General features: G+C 40.7%; 1 protein-coding gene across 5 annotated transcripts in view; it reads left to right on the top strand.

Annotated features, from left to right (window-relative positions):
- COL19A1 (collagen type XIX alpha 1 chain) overlaps positions 1-19,549 on the top strand; it is a 1,176,857-nt gene that overhangs the window by 718,332 nt on the left and 438,976 nt on the right. For all 5 annotated transcript variants that reach the window (XM_029595659.1, XM_029595658.1, XM_029595657.1 and 2 more), the window contains exon 18: positions 1,225-1,278. In XM_029595659.1, coding sequence (XP_029451519.1) covers positions 1,225-1,278 — 54 coding nt within the window. The remainder of the gene's footprint in view (positions 1-1,224; positions 1,279-19,549) is intronic.

Here is a 19,549-nt window from a genome sequence, read left to right as displayed (position 1 = left end):
TTAATAGAAAAATATTCATAAGCAAACATATTACCAGTTAGAGCCCTCAGTGCATATGTCAGAAATGAGAATCTATACCACTGAGCTTTAGATACAGCTATGCCTTATGCATCCCCAGAGCATATGTGATGTTACAAGAGCATATACTTCTCATGTCTAATTTCACAATTAATGTACAGTGTATATTCCATTGCCATGGGTTCATTTTAATTTTAAATGTTGCAGATACAAATAATCCATTTATCTGGAAATGGAAGAACTGCATTTATAATACAGAGCAAAAAAACTAAATAAAAATAATACTAAGACCCACATTTTTTAAGTAAATAAGGATAATTTGGGGAAATCTGTTATGTCTACCCTTCAGTTTAAGTGTGCTCTGAATTCAAATTTTTAAAAGGAAAACGTTTTATGTTGAAACTGTTTCAACTGCTGGCAAGTGTCAAATTATATAAACAATTTTCAAATAGTCATAGAAATAGGCAATAAAACTCACTTTCTCTAAAAACAAGGGCATCTTAATTTCAAAAGAAAAATAGCATTGGACAAACTGTCAATTCAAGATCATATGTGCCACTCATGAGCTTAAACTGATACTACTACATATCAGGTTTCCAAAATATTTTAGCTCCTTCTTTTACGATCTAAGGTTCACTTATAACTGCTCAGCCCTTTTAAAGTTGAGATAGCATTGAATCTGAGTAGGTGACAAATTAATTCAGGGAAGGAAAATGATAAGCAAGAGGCGCATGTTTCAGTTTGGTAGTGTCTAGTGACAATCCGCCTGGAGACCAGGTCACTGGGACATTTGTTAAATGGAATACAAATAATCTATATACTTATTAGATGGTTTATGATGACAACTGTCATATTCTAGACAATGGAAAGAATCAGATCTGTTTATAAGATTACTATAAAAATGTTCATTTTTTTTATGTAGTTTCTGTATAAGATTACCTTCAGTTCTGAAAAATGGAAGAAACAGTCTATGCCAATAAAAATTGTTTTGATGCAAATATGTTGTTTGCTATAGTTATTGAGAGCTGTCCTGAAGCTTTTACACATGATTGATGTTACAGTCATAACATTAATGTCTTGGATAGACTTTGATTTTTTTTTTCTAGATAAACATAGCAATCAATCTTTGTGTTTGAGGGATTACTTTATTCCAAATCAATCCAGAACTATGATGCTTATAAAGTTTTGTTTTCATCTCGTTTCAAGGGGAGACGAGGCAAAGCAGGACCTCCCGGGAAGGCAGGACCTCCAGGACCACCTGTAAGTAATGGCATTTTCATTTTAGTACTCACTGCCGCACACTTTGTTCATGTCAAGTTATTGGTAGGGAATTCTCCTTAGACCTGCTAAAAATAGCTAATCCTGCCTCGTGCAGTGACACACAGTTTATATTCCTACTTCTTTTTTTTTTTAATAAACCAAAGAAACAAGATAGTAGATAAGAAAACTATTGAGAACCGCAGAGAAAGAAATCATGAGATCTTGAAGATATTTCCTTGCAATGCGAGGAAATATAAACCACGTAGACTAACCAACCATAGAAAGTAAGTGCTTGGTTCTTCAATCAGCCGCATGGTACCGTAATTAAAACAGAATAACTTTTTTTTTCAAGGGGTCATTTGAAAGACAGAAGGATATGCAATAAGCTTGCCAATGGCCTGAAAAGGAGAAAGGGTTACACTCCAATTCGGCTTTTAAATAATGGAATGAAGCACTGAACTGTAGATGATATTAGCGTATTGAAGAACTGCTTAAATGAATACTGTAAATATGGGAAATGAAAAGGTAGATTTAGAAAATACATCACAGCTGTTATTTTAGCTTTGTGTAGTTTTTTTGTTTCCGATTGTTTTCTAATTCAGGCTCAGATAAGGATGACAAATGCAGAGATCATTAATTAAAAAAGAACAAGGTCTAAGTTTTGATAATACTATAAGGAATGTACTTCTCTAGGTTCAGCAAAGCTTTACGTTACATAACAAAATTGTTCCTTTTTGCATTTAGGTGAATTTAGTGTTCTTAAAAAGTGCTAGATTGACAGCACTGGAAAGCAAAGATCTCTAAGCAACCAAAGAAGAAGTATAAACATAGGCACTGGCAGTTCCTCACACACTGTCTTGCCATATAATTCTGCTATGGTTTGAGAGAGCCACTTTTTTGTTTTAAGGGGTAATTCAGTTTCCCTGTCCATTAAATCCTGTGCTTCTCTCCTAAGACTGCCAAAAGGGTGCCAAATCATGTCAGCTATGAGGGTGGTTTTATGGTAATGTGGATGCCTGTCCACTGGGAACTGGAGAGAGACCACCAATTCATTTGACCGGTCATCAAATAACAAGAGGGCAGTATTTTCTGTCTACTATTGGCCTAATCTGCATTTGTTCTAGCAACCAAGAGTTGAAAGACGCTATGGAGTCAATCTATGTAAAAGATGTGGGGGAGGGAGAGTTGATACAGGATTCCATATGGGAATTTATATGTGCATCTACCGAAAGCGGACAAATCTCAACTGGGCAGACTGGATGGGGCATTTTGGTCTTTATCTGCATCATTTACTATGTTATTATTTTGAGGCTGAGTAAGAGGCAAAGGTGAACAACTAGGCAAGCAAACCAGTGAATACAAATTTTTGCCATTCAAAACCAAAGCAGAGTTGTTTTGGAAGCTGAATGAGGCAAATTAGATGCAAATGAAGCATTTTGGGCCCATCTCACTCTAAGTTTTGGAATATAATAGCTGCCTCATTTCCCTATGCAGAACTCTTATTATCTCTTACCAAACATGCAAAATCATTCTTTTGACCTTGGCCCTCTCTAGGCAAAAGCAGAGAAAACACATTGAGAATACACAGCTTTAATGTCACCATGACTGAAGAGCAGCAAGCCAAAAATACTTGCCCACAATTCAAGCCTTATGGCCTACTCGTGTATTTTCTTGAAAATTATAGAAACAGGCGAAATCCCAAAAGTGACTGTTGCTGCTGCCTGTTCTTGCCTATTTTCTCAAACCAACTTTTTAGAATTGCTTAAAAGCAGAAGATACTTGTCAATTTTACCTAAGCAGTACCAACAGATTTAGGTGTAATCATTGACCCCCAAACTATACATGGCATTCCAGGTTAGATCTGTTGTTCAGAATTCATTTTTTTAAATTAAAAATGCTGCAACACCTTAAACCATTCCTGAACCCAATACATTGTGTACAGTTCTTCATGCTTTAATTTTACCTGGTATTAATTATTACAATTCTTTATACTTTGGTTTACCTCAGAAAACAATAGGGCCCCTCCAAATCATCCAAAATTCTGCCTCATGTTTACTCACAGACATACATGTCCAGGAACACATTTCCACGATTCTCAATTCTCTACGCTGGCAAATTCAATTCAAAGCCACGATCATTATACACAGCCTTCTCTATAATGCTTTTTCTCCATGGATCAGCTCCACGCTAAGGATTCACATACCAGTCCGGATGCTCCGGTTATCGAGTCAACTCTTACGTGATGTTTCTTCTCCAATGATATCCCGACTGTCTGAGACAAGCGAGCGCTTAGTCTCCATCACTGGCCCCACTTTATGGAATTCTTTACACAAGTTTCTTGCCCTCACGCAAAACCCTAAACGTTTCAAGGAACTTCATATAACTTATTTGTTTTCTGAAGCTTTTCACTGATTTGCTGTTCTCCAGGCTCTGCTATTAACTACGCTGAAGAAATGCAGGAGTTTTTGTAACCTATGAGGCCAAATATTTTTGTCTGCACCAATTCATCATACAAGGCCAAAAAAATGATCCTGGACAGAATCTTAATTAATATATCTGCCGTCAAGGTCTCTGTGGGGCAATATTTCAATTCAACCAATCTGTTCTTACGTATATACCTCACGTAGTGTATTTTTATGTACACAAGTTTCATGTTTGTCCTGATTTGTTTTGTGTCTGCTGTTTTGATACATCCTTGGTTGTCTTCATAAATCTGTACTGGTGTATGTTGATCGATCCCCAAAGTACAAGAATAACTCTGCAGCACAGTACTCTGCCTCTATGGAAGACAAAGCCACAAAGCTGTCTGCTTCTTGCTTGATCACATGACAGTTGCAGATTTATCAAAGAACAAATATCTTATTGTTGACTTTCTATCCATCCTGTCTCCTCCCCAGTCTGCACCCACATAGTCAATTAGGTCTGAACTAGTGGCTGGTAACTTCAGTTTTAAGTTTATTGTCCCTTTCAGGTACCTTTGAGCTTCTTTACTGCTGTCCAGCTCTCCTGAGTTTGATTAGTCACTCTTCTGCTAAGCTAGCTCACACCATTGGCTCTGTTGGGTCTGGACACTGTTGCAATATGGAGAATTTTCCCAATTGCTGTCCTGTACCGATTATGAGTAAAAAGTCTTTTTTTATTTCCACCTCCCTTTTGCTAGCCTCTTTCCATGGGAGTACTTGTTTTGTTGGCTTCAGACAGAAGCAGAAAATCTACAATAGCTTTGATCTTTTGTCTTTGGTTTAAGGATAAAGATGTCCATCTTTATCCTTTGATATTTCAATCCCTAAATAGTAATCTATCCTAGCAGTTTTATATCCACTTCTTTGTTTAAACAATCTATGATTTCTAAACTGTTGTCATTCTTTTCATAGAACACAATCAGGTCATCTACATAGCACAAAATGTACAGCCATATCCCATTTTTGTGTCTGGAATAAAGACATGGGTCAGCTTAGAAAGACAGAAACATGATCACAGAAAAAGACCATATGGCCCATTCTCCTTGCTTGAATCCCTTGCTTCTCAGCATTGCACTCACTTTGTCAGCCCATAATTTAGCAGATTTCTTTAAGCCATGTATAGATTTTGGTAGTTTTCACACCAGTTTCTCTTTGCCTAATTCTTCAAATCCTGGTTGCTGATATATATAACTTTATTCTTTAAGCTCACCATGCAGAAAAGCAGTCATTATGTCAAGATGTTCCATTTGTAAAATGTGCTAAACAGGATTCTTATGGCTGTGCGCCATAACTGGTGCAATGGTTTCACGGAAGTCAAAGCCATATTTTTGCGTGTAGCTGCCAATCTTGCCTTGTGCCTTTGCACATTTCCCTCTGCATAATACTTAATTTTAAAAACTTCAATGGCATCCTACAGCTAGCCTGCCTCTTGGCAATTTGGTCAGAGGTCCACATCTTATTTGTTATGCTCAGGCTTGTGAACCCTTGGACCGACGGGAGGATGGTATACCTTAGGAAGTGGATCCGTAGGTTCTCCCATCGGGTGGCAAGGCAGAACAGAAGAAGTGACCAGTTGACCCTCGGCACTGGAGACTGTGGTGACTGTGGAGGCAAATGAAGAGTCGTGACGTCAAGAAGAGGAACTGTGTCTTCACCACTGGAAGCCCGCGGTCTCCCCAGGAGGAGCCCAAAGGGACCCGGGCCGCTGGGACTTAGGTGGACCTTTGTCAGGTCAAGGAGTCAAGAGTTCAGAGCAAGGGCTAACTGGAGCTTCACCCCTGGAAGCCCGCGGTCCCCCCAGGAGGAGCCCATAGGGACCCGGGCCGCTGGGACTTAGGTGGGCCTTTGGAGACACTGGTCCAGAAGAAGTCCAAGGTCAAGTGCCAAAGGGTCGTTGCTTACCAGTCCGAGGTCACACGCCAAGGGATCGCCGCTTGCCAGTCAGAAGTCACACACCAGGAATCACCGCTAGTCAGTCCGAAGTCACACACCAGGAATCACTGCTAGCCAATCCGAAGTCAGGAACCAGGAACACCAAGACAAGACAGGAATCAGGAACAAGGATCCAAAGCGCAAGAAGACTCACCGAAGCAAACAGACTCAAACAGTGCTACAAGAGACGTTGCCAAGTCAAGGAATGAGCAGAGGAAGCCTCCCTTTATACTTCCTCTACTCAGGCTCATAGGAAACAGTTGTAAGTAGTTAAAGGGGCCAGGCTCCTTTAAATCTAGAGAGGAGGCACGGCCTCGCACCTAAAGATGGTGGCAGCCATCTTGGATTTCCTCTGCGGAGGAAAGACTGCCTGACGCCGCGAGGGAGGAACAGGGACGGCTCCCCACCCAGCAGCCATCCCGGGGACCCACGCCGGAGCAATGGGCACGGATTCAGGGGCTTCTCTTGGTGCTGCCGCGGTGGGTCACCGCCGCGGGTGAAGTAGAGGGCTGCGGCCGTGGCCGGCCACGGAACACAACATTATTTTTATGAAGAGCTTCTATTTCTCCTTTTGCAGCATTTCTCCATTGTTCTGCCTTAGCAGGAGACAGGTTCTCAATGTCTCTCCATGATGTCAAGTGAGACATTTTATCTTGAATTGTGCAGCACATGCATTTTGGTGGATTTCCTTTATTTGATCTTTTAGATCTCCTTAGTTTTGCCTCTGGTTATTTAAGTGCTGTATCTCCTTTCTGATTTTTTTCGTCATGCTCCCCTCTGAGAAGAAACATCATCAGCAACTGCATATTATTCTTCTTGTAGATCATTATCACAGGCATCTGTGTATGCCTCTGCTTGCATATCAGTATCATGAGCCTCTTGCTCAGTAGCTCCTGATTGTTCTCTTACTGGGTTGAGCCATGTGCTGCGAGTGGAGCTTGCTTTTGCTATTTCAGATTCAAGGCTTAGTGGTTCATCCTTTCTTTTTCATCATAATAGGCCACACCGCATATTTTTACTTTCTTTGTTTTGATATCCAGGATTCTCTAACCTTCAGATTCTACTGCATATCTCAGCATGATTTCCAGTTCACTCCTCCATTGCAGTTTGTATTAATTTTCTTTGGGAATATATACTTAAGCTTTGCAGCCAAATACTCTCAGATGAGATAAATTAGACCTGCAGACCTGCAGCTATTCCACGACTCATAGGCAGGTGAATTTTCAAAGGAGATACATGCATAATTGTAACATACTATCATAGAAATTTTCAAAATCCATTTACATGTGAAAAAGACACTTACATGAGTAAACCCAATGCACAATTCAATGGCATATATTGTAGCAATTTTCAAAAGCACACTTACATGGATAAAGTGCATTTACATGCAAACAACCCAGTTTTATGCTTATAAATGCTTTTGAAAATCAGGCCCAATGTGTTTTATCTGCACTCTTGGTTGGTAGGTGATTCTGTAAATAGGTGGCAATGCTGATTGCTTCACCCCAGAAGTCATCAGATAACTGCACCCAACAGTAGACACCAAGTCATGTTTAGCAAGCTCTGATGCTTTCTATCTGCTTGTCCATTTTCTTCAGGCTGTAACTTATAGTCTTTTCATGCTTTATACCTTTTTCTCTTAGAAATTCCTCAATTTCTTTGCTGCAGAATTTCCCTCCATTGTCAGTTTTAAATCTCTTCAGTTTTCTTTGAAATTTATTTTCATCATTGGCACAGTCATTTTAAACTTTTCAAATACCTCACTTTTATTTGACAACAGATCAGTGTTAATGTACTTTGAGTAACTAAACACAAAAATAAGACAATAGCTCTTGCCACCCTTTCTTTCACTGCTAGGGAATCATAATATTTGCACAAACAAGATCCAACGTTCTTTTGTTATCTTTTGTTTGCAGCAAAGGGAATAAGCGTCTTTTTTTATTTTCCTTTCATAAAATATTCACAGGGCATACCTTTACCTTTACAGTTTCAAAGGTCAGAACCTTTTACAAGAGCCCCTCTTCTAGCCTTGTTTAGGCATTCATAATTAACATACCCACAGCATCTATGCCATAAATTGATCCCTCTATCTCCATGTAATCAAGTCTTAATTGTATTGCACCTGCATGCAGGCAGAAACAATTCAAGCAAGTTTGCATTTGTTTTTATTACTTTTAGTATGATCTCCCCATTTATCTCTACAATGAATTCATTGTTCCTTAGATGGTTTTCACAGCCTTTTTCTACCATGTAACAAAGACTCAGAATTAGAAATTGAGCTAGCTTAGCCGATATATTCAGCATATAGCTACACTACTTAACATATTAGCTATCTTAAAGTTAGCCAGATAAGTTTATCCAACTAACTGTAGGGCAGCCCTATGGCTCAACCAAACTGAATTTGAGTTAGCCAGATAACTTTTCTGGCTAAACCAGCTTTTCTCCAGAATGCCCTCACTCCATCAGCCACTTAGCCTGCTAATTATTTAGCAGGATATCTAGTTATCTGGCTAAGTGGTGGCTGTTCAGTGGGGCCAGATATTCAGCCACCGCTACTTAGAAATTATCTGGCTAAATACTACTGAATATCATCCTCTTAGATAATTTCTATCCAGTTCAGTGATTCAATAAGCATCCATAAACTCAATCGTTCTAATTTATTCTCCCTCAGTCAAGCATCTTTTGTGGATTTTTCCTTTTCAATGTGCTTCAATAAATCTCACATCTGCCAGGCAAACCTCTGCTTTGAAGCATTTGTTGAAACACCTAAATACGCTTTCATTGAACAAAAATTGGTTAGAGACCTCAGAATTCAGATAGTTTTTTTGCTTGCTATCTTCATTTGGGTTGTTTGCTATCTTTAAAGTATTTATCTGATAACATCATTAATGACATTTTCTCTTTGATCTGTGTTCCTGCCTTACTGTGGTTTGGAGGCTTCCCCTCCCCCTTCTTCCCTTCAAAGGATTTTGTTTTCCTGCTAGTAGAAGCAGTTTTAACATTGTGTGGCAGACCCTCCCGGTCTGTCCATCAGATGTTACTGTACCTTTATAGAACACATTTTAGAAACAGCCATTCCATTTTCCAGAGCCCCTCCCACCTGGAGGGCCTGGATTGGATGCCTGAACACTATTTAGCCCAATCATTTTAAGTCATATTGGGATCAGTTTGAGAAAGTATTGGACGGGTAAAGATGCCCAAGTTTTATACTCTGAAATAGCCTCTAGCTTTACCCAGATGGAGTTTCAGTTAGAAGTGTTACCTCATTGTGCACTCCCTGCCAGAGTCCTTCTTCCATTCATTTGCAGAGAGATAGATTTTTAAACCTGATGATCTCTATAGGGGACCAAAGACCTGTGAGCCTACTCTAAACCCTAGGTGAACAGCACCAGTGCTGTGAGAGACACTGAAGGCAGAATATGTATCCAGTTTAGCTTTTGAAGTATTTTTTTGGACTTCAGTGTGGAGAGGCATTTGGAGCCCTATTGCTCACTGGGATTACAGTGCTGAGATCTAGCCTGAACCCACATACTTTTCCCCAAGATAAATCCCCCAGAAATATCCATAATCAAAGGATGGAAGAACAAACAAATCTAAGGGACCAAGATGAACAAAAAAAACCAAGGGACCAAGATGGGTTGGGTGTCTGAAAAAAAGATGAACTAAAGCAGGATTTTTGCAATAAAGGTGGGGTCCCATCCACTAGGATTCCCGGACAGTTGCTGGGAGAGTTAGTACATTAAAAATCACCATGGACTCTACTCAAATGTCTGATTAAAGGATACCTACCTACCGAGGAAAGTCATGTACCCTCATTCAGATGTAAATTCACACATCTGAACAATGGACTTTGATTTTATGATTTCCAATCAGTAAACTTTTATTTAATACCCACAGCTTGGTCCTGTCTATTCATTGTAGCCTCTCACCTCATGAGAAGTACCTACAGGAATCACACAGGGAGACAACATTATCTGGGCCACAAGTGAGAGCTTACCCCCATAAAAAGAATCCCCCCCACCCAGGGATTGAGAATCAAGTGTGGGATGGAAATTCCTAGCTGGAGCAGCTCCAAAGATATATATATAAGTTATGTGCCCTGAAGGGTGTTGCTACTCCTAAAAAAGGGTTACAATTGTCTTTATTAATTTGCAATGCCTTTTTACATGACCTTTCTCCTTGCACAAATAACATACCACATCTCTTGTTTCTGCTTTAAAAGACATTATGAGCCTTTTTTGAACATTTACGTTCTTGTAATTGCCTGCATGTTTCAAGCTGTGCTATTGCCTATTTCAGTGACATTTCAGGCTGCAGTCTAAGTAGTCCTATAAGGTTTTCATAGCTGTCAGGCAGTGAGTGGAGTTTAAACTCCTTTATGAGCACAAATGGCAAATTGACATCATTGTTTTTAAGAGTCCTTTGTATTGATATGAACTATGACATATTTGTAGTCAGGTTCCCCCTTCTGTTAGCTTTGTGCTTAGCAGTCTTTGTAAATTATACATATGGAAACCCTAGATACCTGTCCAAATATCTCCTTAAGTTTTTGACATATCTCTTTCCCTGTAGGCAGATTTGCTATTAGCTTTAAGATGTCATCACTTGGATGCAGGATGATTTCTGCTTTAAGCTTGGCTTCATTCTTTTCCCACTGCTGATTTGCATCTCTCTTAGCCAAGCAATCTTGTTCCAATGCATCTATGATGTCCATTTTGTTGAAGAAGGATCACATCTTAGCTGACCATGCAGGGTAGGATTTTAAATCTTCTAATATCACAAGGTCTTCCACGTTAGTTCGAGCTATATTGCAAAAAGAAAATATTATTTTTATGGAACTTTCTGGCGTGGATAAACACATATAGAGTATAGAGGTAGATTTTAAGACCTGCGCGCGGGCAAGCATGTGCACGAGCTACCCAGCGCTCACACATGTACACCCGATTTTATAACATGTGCACGCAGGCACGCACATGTTATAAAATTGGGATCATCACGTGCAAGGGGATGCACAATTGTGCATCTTGTGCGTGTGAGCCCGCGCTGAGCCACGCTGCTTTCTCCCGTTCCCTCACAAGCCGCTCCGAAATCAGAGCGGCCTGTGAGGAAGCTTCCATTCCCCCTAACCTAAGCTTCCCACTTCTTCCCCTAACCTTCCCTCCCAGCCCTACTCTAACCCCCCCCCCAAATTCTTATCATACCTTTTGCGCCTGTCTAGAGGCTGACGCAGGTTGCGCGCACCGGCAGCCTGCTAGCATGCGATCCTCCGACACAGTGGCAAATGGCCACTGTGTCAGAGGCCTCTGGCCCTGCCCCCACCCCAACCCAGACCACCCCGCCCCTTTAGTAAAGCCCCGGGACTTAAACACGTCCCGGGGCTTTACGCGTGTCACCGGGACTTTATAAAATAGGCCCAATGCTTGTAAATACACTGGATTTAAGCACGTAGAGCTTTTAAAATCCAGCCCTCTGTGTTTAAGACCTCATTCAGTGCAAAAAAAAACCCTACTCACTGGGTGTCTGGGCCCATAATGTTGGAGGCTGCAGTTCATCCTTTATTTTCAGTGTAAGTAGTACAGAAGAAAGAATGCTCATGCCATTAATTAATACTTAAATTTCAAAAGGTAGTTTAGCATTTATTTGAGGAAAAACAAACATCTATGCAAAACAAAAATGCCTGTTCTCTTTAGTAGCTGCAGCACAGTTGCTGGGCAGAGCAGAAGTGAAATGAAAACAGAAAACAGGCAGAGAGAGAGAGAAAAAATGAGTCTTATGATAGCAGCTCAACCCCTTATCCAATCACAAGCAGTACATTTGAAACAGAGAAGATGGGAAAATTTAGAGTTGATGTTCCCAACAAATAGCAGCTGAATATTCCCTTTTATGACAGTAAATATTCAAAAAAACATAATAATTGGTTACTACTCACCTCTTGGAGGCCAAATCCTCCAGGGTTAAATCAACCACATGTCTTTAAAATATAGCACATATTGTCTTGCATGATAATCATTACTAATTGATCTTTATTATTGATAGTTGGAGTCTGTCATTCAAATTTGGAACCTCACTTGGTCAGTCCCACTAAAATAAGCAGTAATTAAGCATTCCCATCTTATAGCAGAGATAATTATTTCATCTTTTAGGGCCACAACTATGATGAATTATAAACTAATTATTGTACATGTCCTCGAGAAGGGCAATGTTCATGGAAATTCTAATGAGGATGGGGGAGACTGGTGAGCTGTATAAGCTGATATAGTATCTGCCTTCCTCACTTGATGGAATCTATAGGTTCAGATCACTGAGAGAAAGCCTATCCATTTTTGAGTCTTAACTATCATCCCAAAGCTTTCTGCTTTATTTATTTTTAAAACATGAGTCTGCGTTAGACACATCATAGCTGTACTTTACTCTTATACTATGCAGGGATGAAGCACAAAAATATGCCTGTTTCTAAAGTTAAATGGACATGTCAAAATGTTTTGTTTTGTTTTGGGATTTTTTTACTTCATCCAAATATTTTATTTCTTATCTCATTTTTTTTATTTTAAAATTATGAATCACAAAGTATTGTATTATCAGAAAGCATGTTAATTTCATTTATTTTGTTAGAAATTACAGTGCAACAACTATAATGTTGACAAAATAAATATAGTTTAATATGCCTTAGACTGTGTTTAAAATCAGTCAGGAAATAGGGGCATATTGCATGCATCTCCATTCTGTCCAACACTCAAACTCATCTCTTTTCTTTACGCCTCCTTACCTGATCTGAACTCGAGACCAGAAGTATATGATCATGCAAACAATGGCTGTTATAAAATTGCTGCATTAGAAAAAAAAATTTTTTGGTTTGTTTTATTATTTTTTGGTCAAAGAGAATTCTTGATGTTGGTTTGAGCACAGTCTTCATTATTTCAGTGCCAGAGCTTAGCTGAACAGTGCGCCTTCTTGTCTCACCTCAATGCACAGTAATTTATATTGAAGACAACACAGCTAGCAATTTGGTTAGCAGGGCAGTAGCTCCCTCTATTGACCTGACTGTATATTAAGCACAATGTGTTCTCAAGCTATCCTATAAATTGTAACTCTTCAAGGATTCACAGTCATTTAATGATGAATGCAAAATTAAAAAAAAATTGTAGCTAATAAAAACCTATCTGTTACTGATCACCCACTCTGTTAGAGTACTATCAATTGTATATACTTTAAAAACTATTTAATGCCAGCATTTACATATGTACGATTCAAAAGAAGGGTATTTCAAAATTTACTGTTGCTTCTTCAAGTAGTAAATTCAAAATTTACGAATAATTTACTAACATAGAGGTAGATATTCAAAAGCTAGTTGGCTAGGAAATTTAGCCAGAGGTTGTGACCATGTCACTGAATATCCTCAGATAACTTCCAGTTAGCTAGATAAGTCTATCCGGCTAAATTTCGACTTTAATGGCAGGTCTAACTTATCTGGCTAACTTATAGGGTCATTTATCATTTTATGTTAGGGCCTTAATGCATGCGATAATGCCATAACGCACATGGTAATTAGCACAATGCGCGTTAGAATGCAAATGTGACATTTGCTATGCAAGTGGGAGGAGTTTGGGCAGAGTTAATAGTAATGAGCAGTTCCTAACATCAAATGCGATAGGGAAACGCACAGCAATGGGGGTTTTAATGCAGTAAATAACTACACCTTTTTTCTGTATGCTGTGCCTGTGTTAGCTGTGCGTCATCAACCAAAAAGGATTTTATCACAAATAGCGGTTCGGGCAGGGGAGAGGGAGAGGGGGAGGGAGAGAGAGACCAATATGTAAGTTTACTGTTTATACCACTGTAAGACTGGGCACTTATAACTTGGGGTGAGGTTTGGGGGGTGGGGTAGGTTTTGGGGGGCAGTTTTACATACACAGTCAGCAGTACGAACAGCAAAGTTGAAATCAGTGAAGATTTTCTGTCATTTGGAGCAATGAAAGCTAAAAAAAAGGAGCTGATTTGTACAATGTACTCTCTACTAGCTTGATTGCAGCTAGGTAGCGATAAAATCCTTTTCGACTGGAAATCCTCCTGGGGTGGAGTAAACAGCGTGCGATGCGAAAAATAGCGCGGGCATGATAAATGTATCGCGTGTTACAGAAATTACCTATGCGGGAGCAGGGAAATTAGCTTAACCATGTCCCCCCCCTTTTTTTTTTTTTTTTAATCGGGGGTGCTATTTCCACTATATTTAAAACATTTTGATGAATCTAGGGCTTAGCTGAGATAAGGCTGAAAATTGCCGCTTCTCCAGCTAAGACCTAGATTCTCAAAGCCATGATATTTTATCATAAGAGGTACCCAATATTGCGAAGAGTCCCATGAGATTTGGCTCCTCCCTGACAAAATATTGTAGCTGTATCATCGCATTCTTTTGTCTTGTTGAAAAAGTCTGCATGACAAAAGAAAGCGCCGGGGACTTGTAAATGCGCGATGGCAACCATCACTTTAAAAGGCCATGCAGCCCAATATGATTTCCCTCACAAGGTTAAAAAAAAAAATGCCACCAGGGATCTTACTAACCATCACCACCCCTTCCCCACCCCCACCCCCCCTCCCCCTCCCACCCCAGGGCCACCATTCAATGCGGCCCTGCAAAAAAAGGTTAACAACAGAAAAAATATGCAGCACAGTGATGACCCGCCCCTCCCCAATCAAGCAGACTGCCCCCTGGGTCCATTAGTTCTCCCCATCTCCAATAGCTGCTCCCTAGCCCTGACCCTCCTTTTCCATATAAGGTATAGGCTGGTAGCCCCCCTAACTCCCCAAAAATTACCTGGTGGGCTAGTGGTCCCCATCCCAGACCCACTGGACCCCCCCCCCCTCCCCCCAACATTCCCTTACCTTTAAAATAATAATTGGTTGCCGGTAGGAGAGCCCAGAGCACCCCCTAGCCCAGGGCCCAGTCAGCACTATTTTCCAAAATGGCACTGTCTGGACTTTGCCCCTACCACATGGCGCCGTTTTCCATGTGGTAGGGGTGACTTTTTTTTTAACCTTGTGGGACTGAGTCATATTGGTCCACTTGGCCCTTTAATTCTATCACAAGAGCATCAGGACATGCATTAGGGTCTCAGTCCTTCTGCGGTAGAATTGCATTTCCAGCAAAGGGGTAGATTAAATAACATGGCTGAAAAATTTCTAAGTCAGCCACATTAAATTATTTACATTATTTACATATGCTTGAGCTGCTTTGCATGGATCTGCTAAATTCATGCATGCGAATGCCATGCAAAGCAGCTCATTGTAATGGGGCAGGTTCCAGGCCCAAACATTGCATGATATTGCTGCTACAGGGCGATATCGCACGATATACAGAGTTTATCGCATGATATATGCTGTTTAATGTGCTTTACAGACCTATCACAGCTTTATAAATCTCACTACTGTTTGTTTTTACTTCCACCAGTTCCATGAAGAAATATTTTCAATGTTACTCTTGAGCTTTCATAATGTCACCTCTTGTGCTAGAACTGAAAAGGTTTGCTTCTTGTGCATTATTTATATCTTTGAGTTATTATTTGAATGTCTCTATCATATCTCCACACACACACCCTCCCCCCCATCCCGTCTGTTCTAGGGTATAAACATTTTTAAGCCCTTAAGTCTCATCTCCTAGAGCTTTTGCTGCATACTGTGCACAATTTTGGAACTGTTTCTCTGAACTGCCGCCACTCTGTTTTTATCCTTTCAATGCTATAGCCACCAGAATTGGACACCAACAACCTGTGCTAATCATCTCTTTTTTTTTTTTTTTTCTGTTGATTAATCCTCTCTCTATGGACCCTGGAAGTTTTCTGGCTCTGGCATAAAACCATCTTGAAGAAGTTGTCATAATGAAAAAAATCATCAGGACCCAAGGCAGTATGATTTTTTTTAAGAGGGAGATTGTCTCAAACAAATTGCTCAATCTGTTTGAGTGCCAAAAAGATTAGAAGAATGAGATGTGTTGGATGTGGTATACTTGCATTTCAGCGACAGTTTTGATACAGTCCCATGTAGGATGCTCACAAATAAACTGAGCAACCTTGGGGTAGCCCCAAATGTAAATGACTGGATTAGAAACTGGATAAGTGAGATACAACAGAGGGAAATAATTAATCGAGTTCACTCAGAGGAAAGAAAGATGATTAGTGGAATGCCTCTGGGTTCAGTCTTGGGGCTGGTTCTGTTCAGTATCTTTGGGTTTTGTTGGGGTTTTTTTGTTGTTGATCTAGTCGTTTTTTACTTCCAGCTCAATTGGAACCGGGGTTAGGATTTGGTGCCATGATCCTTCATTTGCAACTACCCAGAGACTTTTTCCCATATTTTAGATCCTCTCCACCATCATTGCAATGAATGTCCTCAGCTGGGACCCGTGCACAGGACTCCTTCTGCAGCTCTGCAATCATAGACCCTAAATCTGAGCACTATCTGTCAATCCTTAAGCAGTGACCATGACCCCTCCCCACCACACACACACACTTCTCCCTGATGCTGTGAATACTGCTTCAGAAGCATCTTCTGCCCCAGCCAACCCAGGGAGCCAAATACCTGACCAGGAATCGAAAACAGGGACTTTGCACATAGCAATGCCCATCACTTTTCACTTGAGCCACTGGGCTGACCTTCAATATATTTGTGACTGATATTCTTGAGCAGTTAAAAGGAAAGATCTGTGTGATGATCGAAATCTTTTGTGCTGTGGCGTTGTTGATGCAGCCTAGTAGGTGAACCTACCAGGCCCTGGTCTGGGACAAGCTGGAGCTTCTTATACACCAGCCCTGTTCCTCGCAGATTGAGCTCTTGGGTTCTGGGGGCCAGCAGGACTTAGGAGAGTCCTGAGGGTGGTCAAAGAGTGAATCCAGAAATGGATTAAGGTCAGAACTGGCATCAAGCAAAGCATAGTCAGGGTCCATAGCAGAGGTCAGGTCTAGTTAGCAGGCAAGAGAATGATCAAGGTCAGTAGCAGAGATCAGATCCAGGTGGCAGGCGAGAGAATGGTCAAGATCTGTAACAAATTTCAAGACAAGGAAAGGCAAGAGCAACAGGAAACAAGGCTAGAGCAGGACAACAGAAACACAAGGAGCAACACGTACCGCTAGGAGCACGAGAACCTGTTGCTAAGACAATAGCTGGAAGCGTGGCTGGAGTTTAAATTTCCAGCTGCGCTGACATCATAAAGGAGCGCTACTGCTGCTGTTCCTGATATGGGGTCTATATCATGCTCAAACAGTCGCGCACACATGCCTAGATAGCACCAGATCAGGAGCAATGGCGGTGCCATAGGGGCAGCGTTGATGGTGTCCTGCGAGTCTTGGTGGCGTCCAGGTGAGTGCAGTTAGTTGTGGGCCTTCCCACGGCTGGCCAAAAATTGACAATTTGACTCTTTGCAGATCACACTAAAATTTGCATTAGTGTGGGCATCTTTGAGGGAATAAATGAGAAGTGATCTAAGATAACTTGAAGAGTGGTCAAGTATTTGTCAGTTAAGATTCAGTGCGAAAAAATAAAGCAAGTACAATGCATTTGTGGTGCACAAATCCAATGAGCCAGTTTATGATGGAGGAGGATACTAATGTTCACTGACAAGGAAAAGAAGTACCTTGAAGTGATCATTCTTAATGATCGCAAGGCAGAAAAATAATATGATAAAGTGGTGGCCAGAGACTCAAGGATGCTATTATGCTTAAGAAGAGGCATACCCAGAGCCCCTGATTATGTGCAGCAGATTTTCAAGATTCTATGGCAAAAGCAAATTCTGTGGCATACTTTTCAAAAACGTGCATCAATTATGTAACTAATTTGCATACTTTTGCATATATTTTTAATTATAATGTAATTTTGTTTTAACTTTATAAAATATCCATTTTCTGAAATTTCTGCATCTAGTTAATTTATTTGGTTCTTCATTAAAGAAAATGGGATATTAATGATTTGTGCTGGGGAGGAAGGAGAGGAAGGGGGGTCTGGAAATGGGGACAGTGGGAAGCTTAAAGTACATAAATGAAGAATGGATCTCAGGCAGTAGGGATAGAGGTTTAAGGGAATAAGGCAAAGAGGAGTTGAGGATGAGTGAAGTAGGGAGGATACAGAGAGATGTGCTTCATTTTTTTCTACCGGGTCGTTTTTTGACTCGGATACTTCGTGGTAAAATTCGGGTTTTATCGTTTAGTTTTTTTGAAAAACGAAACGAGGAAACCCGAAACCGGCCCAAAAAATGAAGCGGGAAAACGAAGCTAAAAAAAAACCCACCCCAAGCATTTAAATTCATTTTAATACATTACATACAAACCCCCCCCCCCCCCCACCATCCCGATCCCTTCCCAAGACTTACTAACATCCCTGGGGTCCAGCGGGGTCCCGGGTTCCATTTGTCCCTCCGTGCCCGGTGTGTCACTGCAAGCCGTGCTCAAAATGGTGCCGAATAGCCTCTGAACTACTATGTCACAGGGGCTACCGGCGCCATTGTTCAGCCCCTGTCACATGGCCATCGGCGCCATCTTGTGCTCATACCATGTGACAGGGGCTGACCAATGGCGCCGGTAGCCCCTGTGACATGGTATGGGCAAAGGCTATCAGCGCCATTTTGATTCCTGGCAGCCAACAATGAAATTGCTCCCGGACCCCCGCTGGACCCCCAGGGATTATTGGCAAGCCTTGGGGGGGTCAGGAGGACCCCTAAGCTGGCCAAAAGTCCCTGGGGGTCCAGCGGGGGTCCGGGAGCGATCTCCTGCACTCGTGCCAGGAATCAAAATGGCGCCGATAGCCTTTGCCCATACTATGTCACAGGGGCTACTGGCGCCATTGGTCAGCCCCTGACTGTATTTGAACATCTATGTGATTTGAAGTAGAAAAATATGACTTATCCGGCTAAGTGATGATTTCTCCAGAGACGTTTAGCATCATAATTATGCTGCTGTATATCCTATGTAAGTTAGCCAGATATGACTTATCCAACTAACTTTCCTAAATGTTTAGGTTTAATATTGAGGCCTACATATATTTCTCCCACAAATACTTACAATTTTGCCTTTTTTTGGGTAAAGGTATTGCAATTATATGTCTCATTCTTAACTCTGACCTTTAGTCTTCACTGCTTGTTCTCACTGTTATTTTATCACCCTGCCCCCTTTAACCCCATATCCCTCCCAGTGCACAGGTTTCTACTCAGCTTGACCTTCCCCATTGTGGGCTGTTCTCAATGGTAGGGGAGATTAGATTGGATATGCTCAAAACTGCTGGTATAGGATAAAATACCACTAAATAATTAGAAGAGGACATTTCCTCAAGCTTTAAGTGAAAGCCAATAAGCCATAAAGCAGAAAAAAATCAGATTGAATTTTTAACAGTCTACCCCTTCAGCTTATTATTTTCAGGAAAAAAAAACAAACCTAGATCAAAGGTGATTTAGATTCATATCAAAAGGGATTTCAATTTTTTTCAAAAGAATTGCATCCATCACTTATAAATACCTTTGGTTTGGTTTTTAGATATGTTAGAAATGTAAGCACTATTTGGGGATTGGTATGGAATGATGCAGCAATCCTTGGCCAATCAAATGCATCTGATGTTATACTTTGTTAATTTTGCAGTGATCGACAACAGGACAAAGGCTCTCTGGCAAATTACAGTCAAACCTAACAGATGCATTAGGATTTAATTATTTAATTTTTAAAGATATGTCCGAAATCCATAATGTTTTCCCCATAACCAGGGGATTTATTCTTCCAGCTCATTCAAGTTACAGAATCAGTTAAACTCATTCATGATTAGTAAGAGTAGAGCAAACCCATTATCGTTTTGCTTTGTTAGTTATTCTTAGCAGCTCTTCCAATGTTTAATTATTCAGTTATAATGTA

The sequence above is a fragment of the Rhinatrema bivittatum genome, chromosome 3 (assembly GCF_901001135.1).
Source record: "Rhinatrema bivittatum chromosome 3, aRhiBiv1.1, whole genome shotgun sequence".
Taxonomy (NCBI): domain Eukaryota; kingdom Metazoa; phylum Chordata; class Amphibia; order Gymnophiona; family Rhinatrematidae; genus Rhinatrema; species Rhinatrema bivittatum.
The sequence above is the reverse complement of the archived record's forward strand: the minus strand, read 5'-3'. Positions and strand labels throughout refer to the sequence as shown.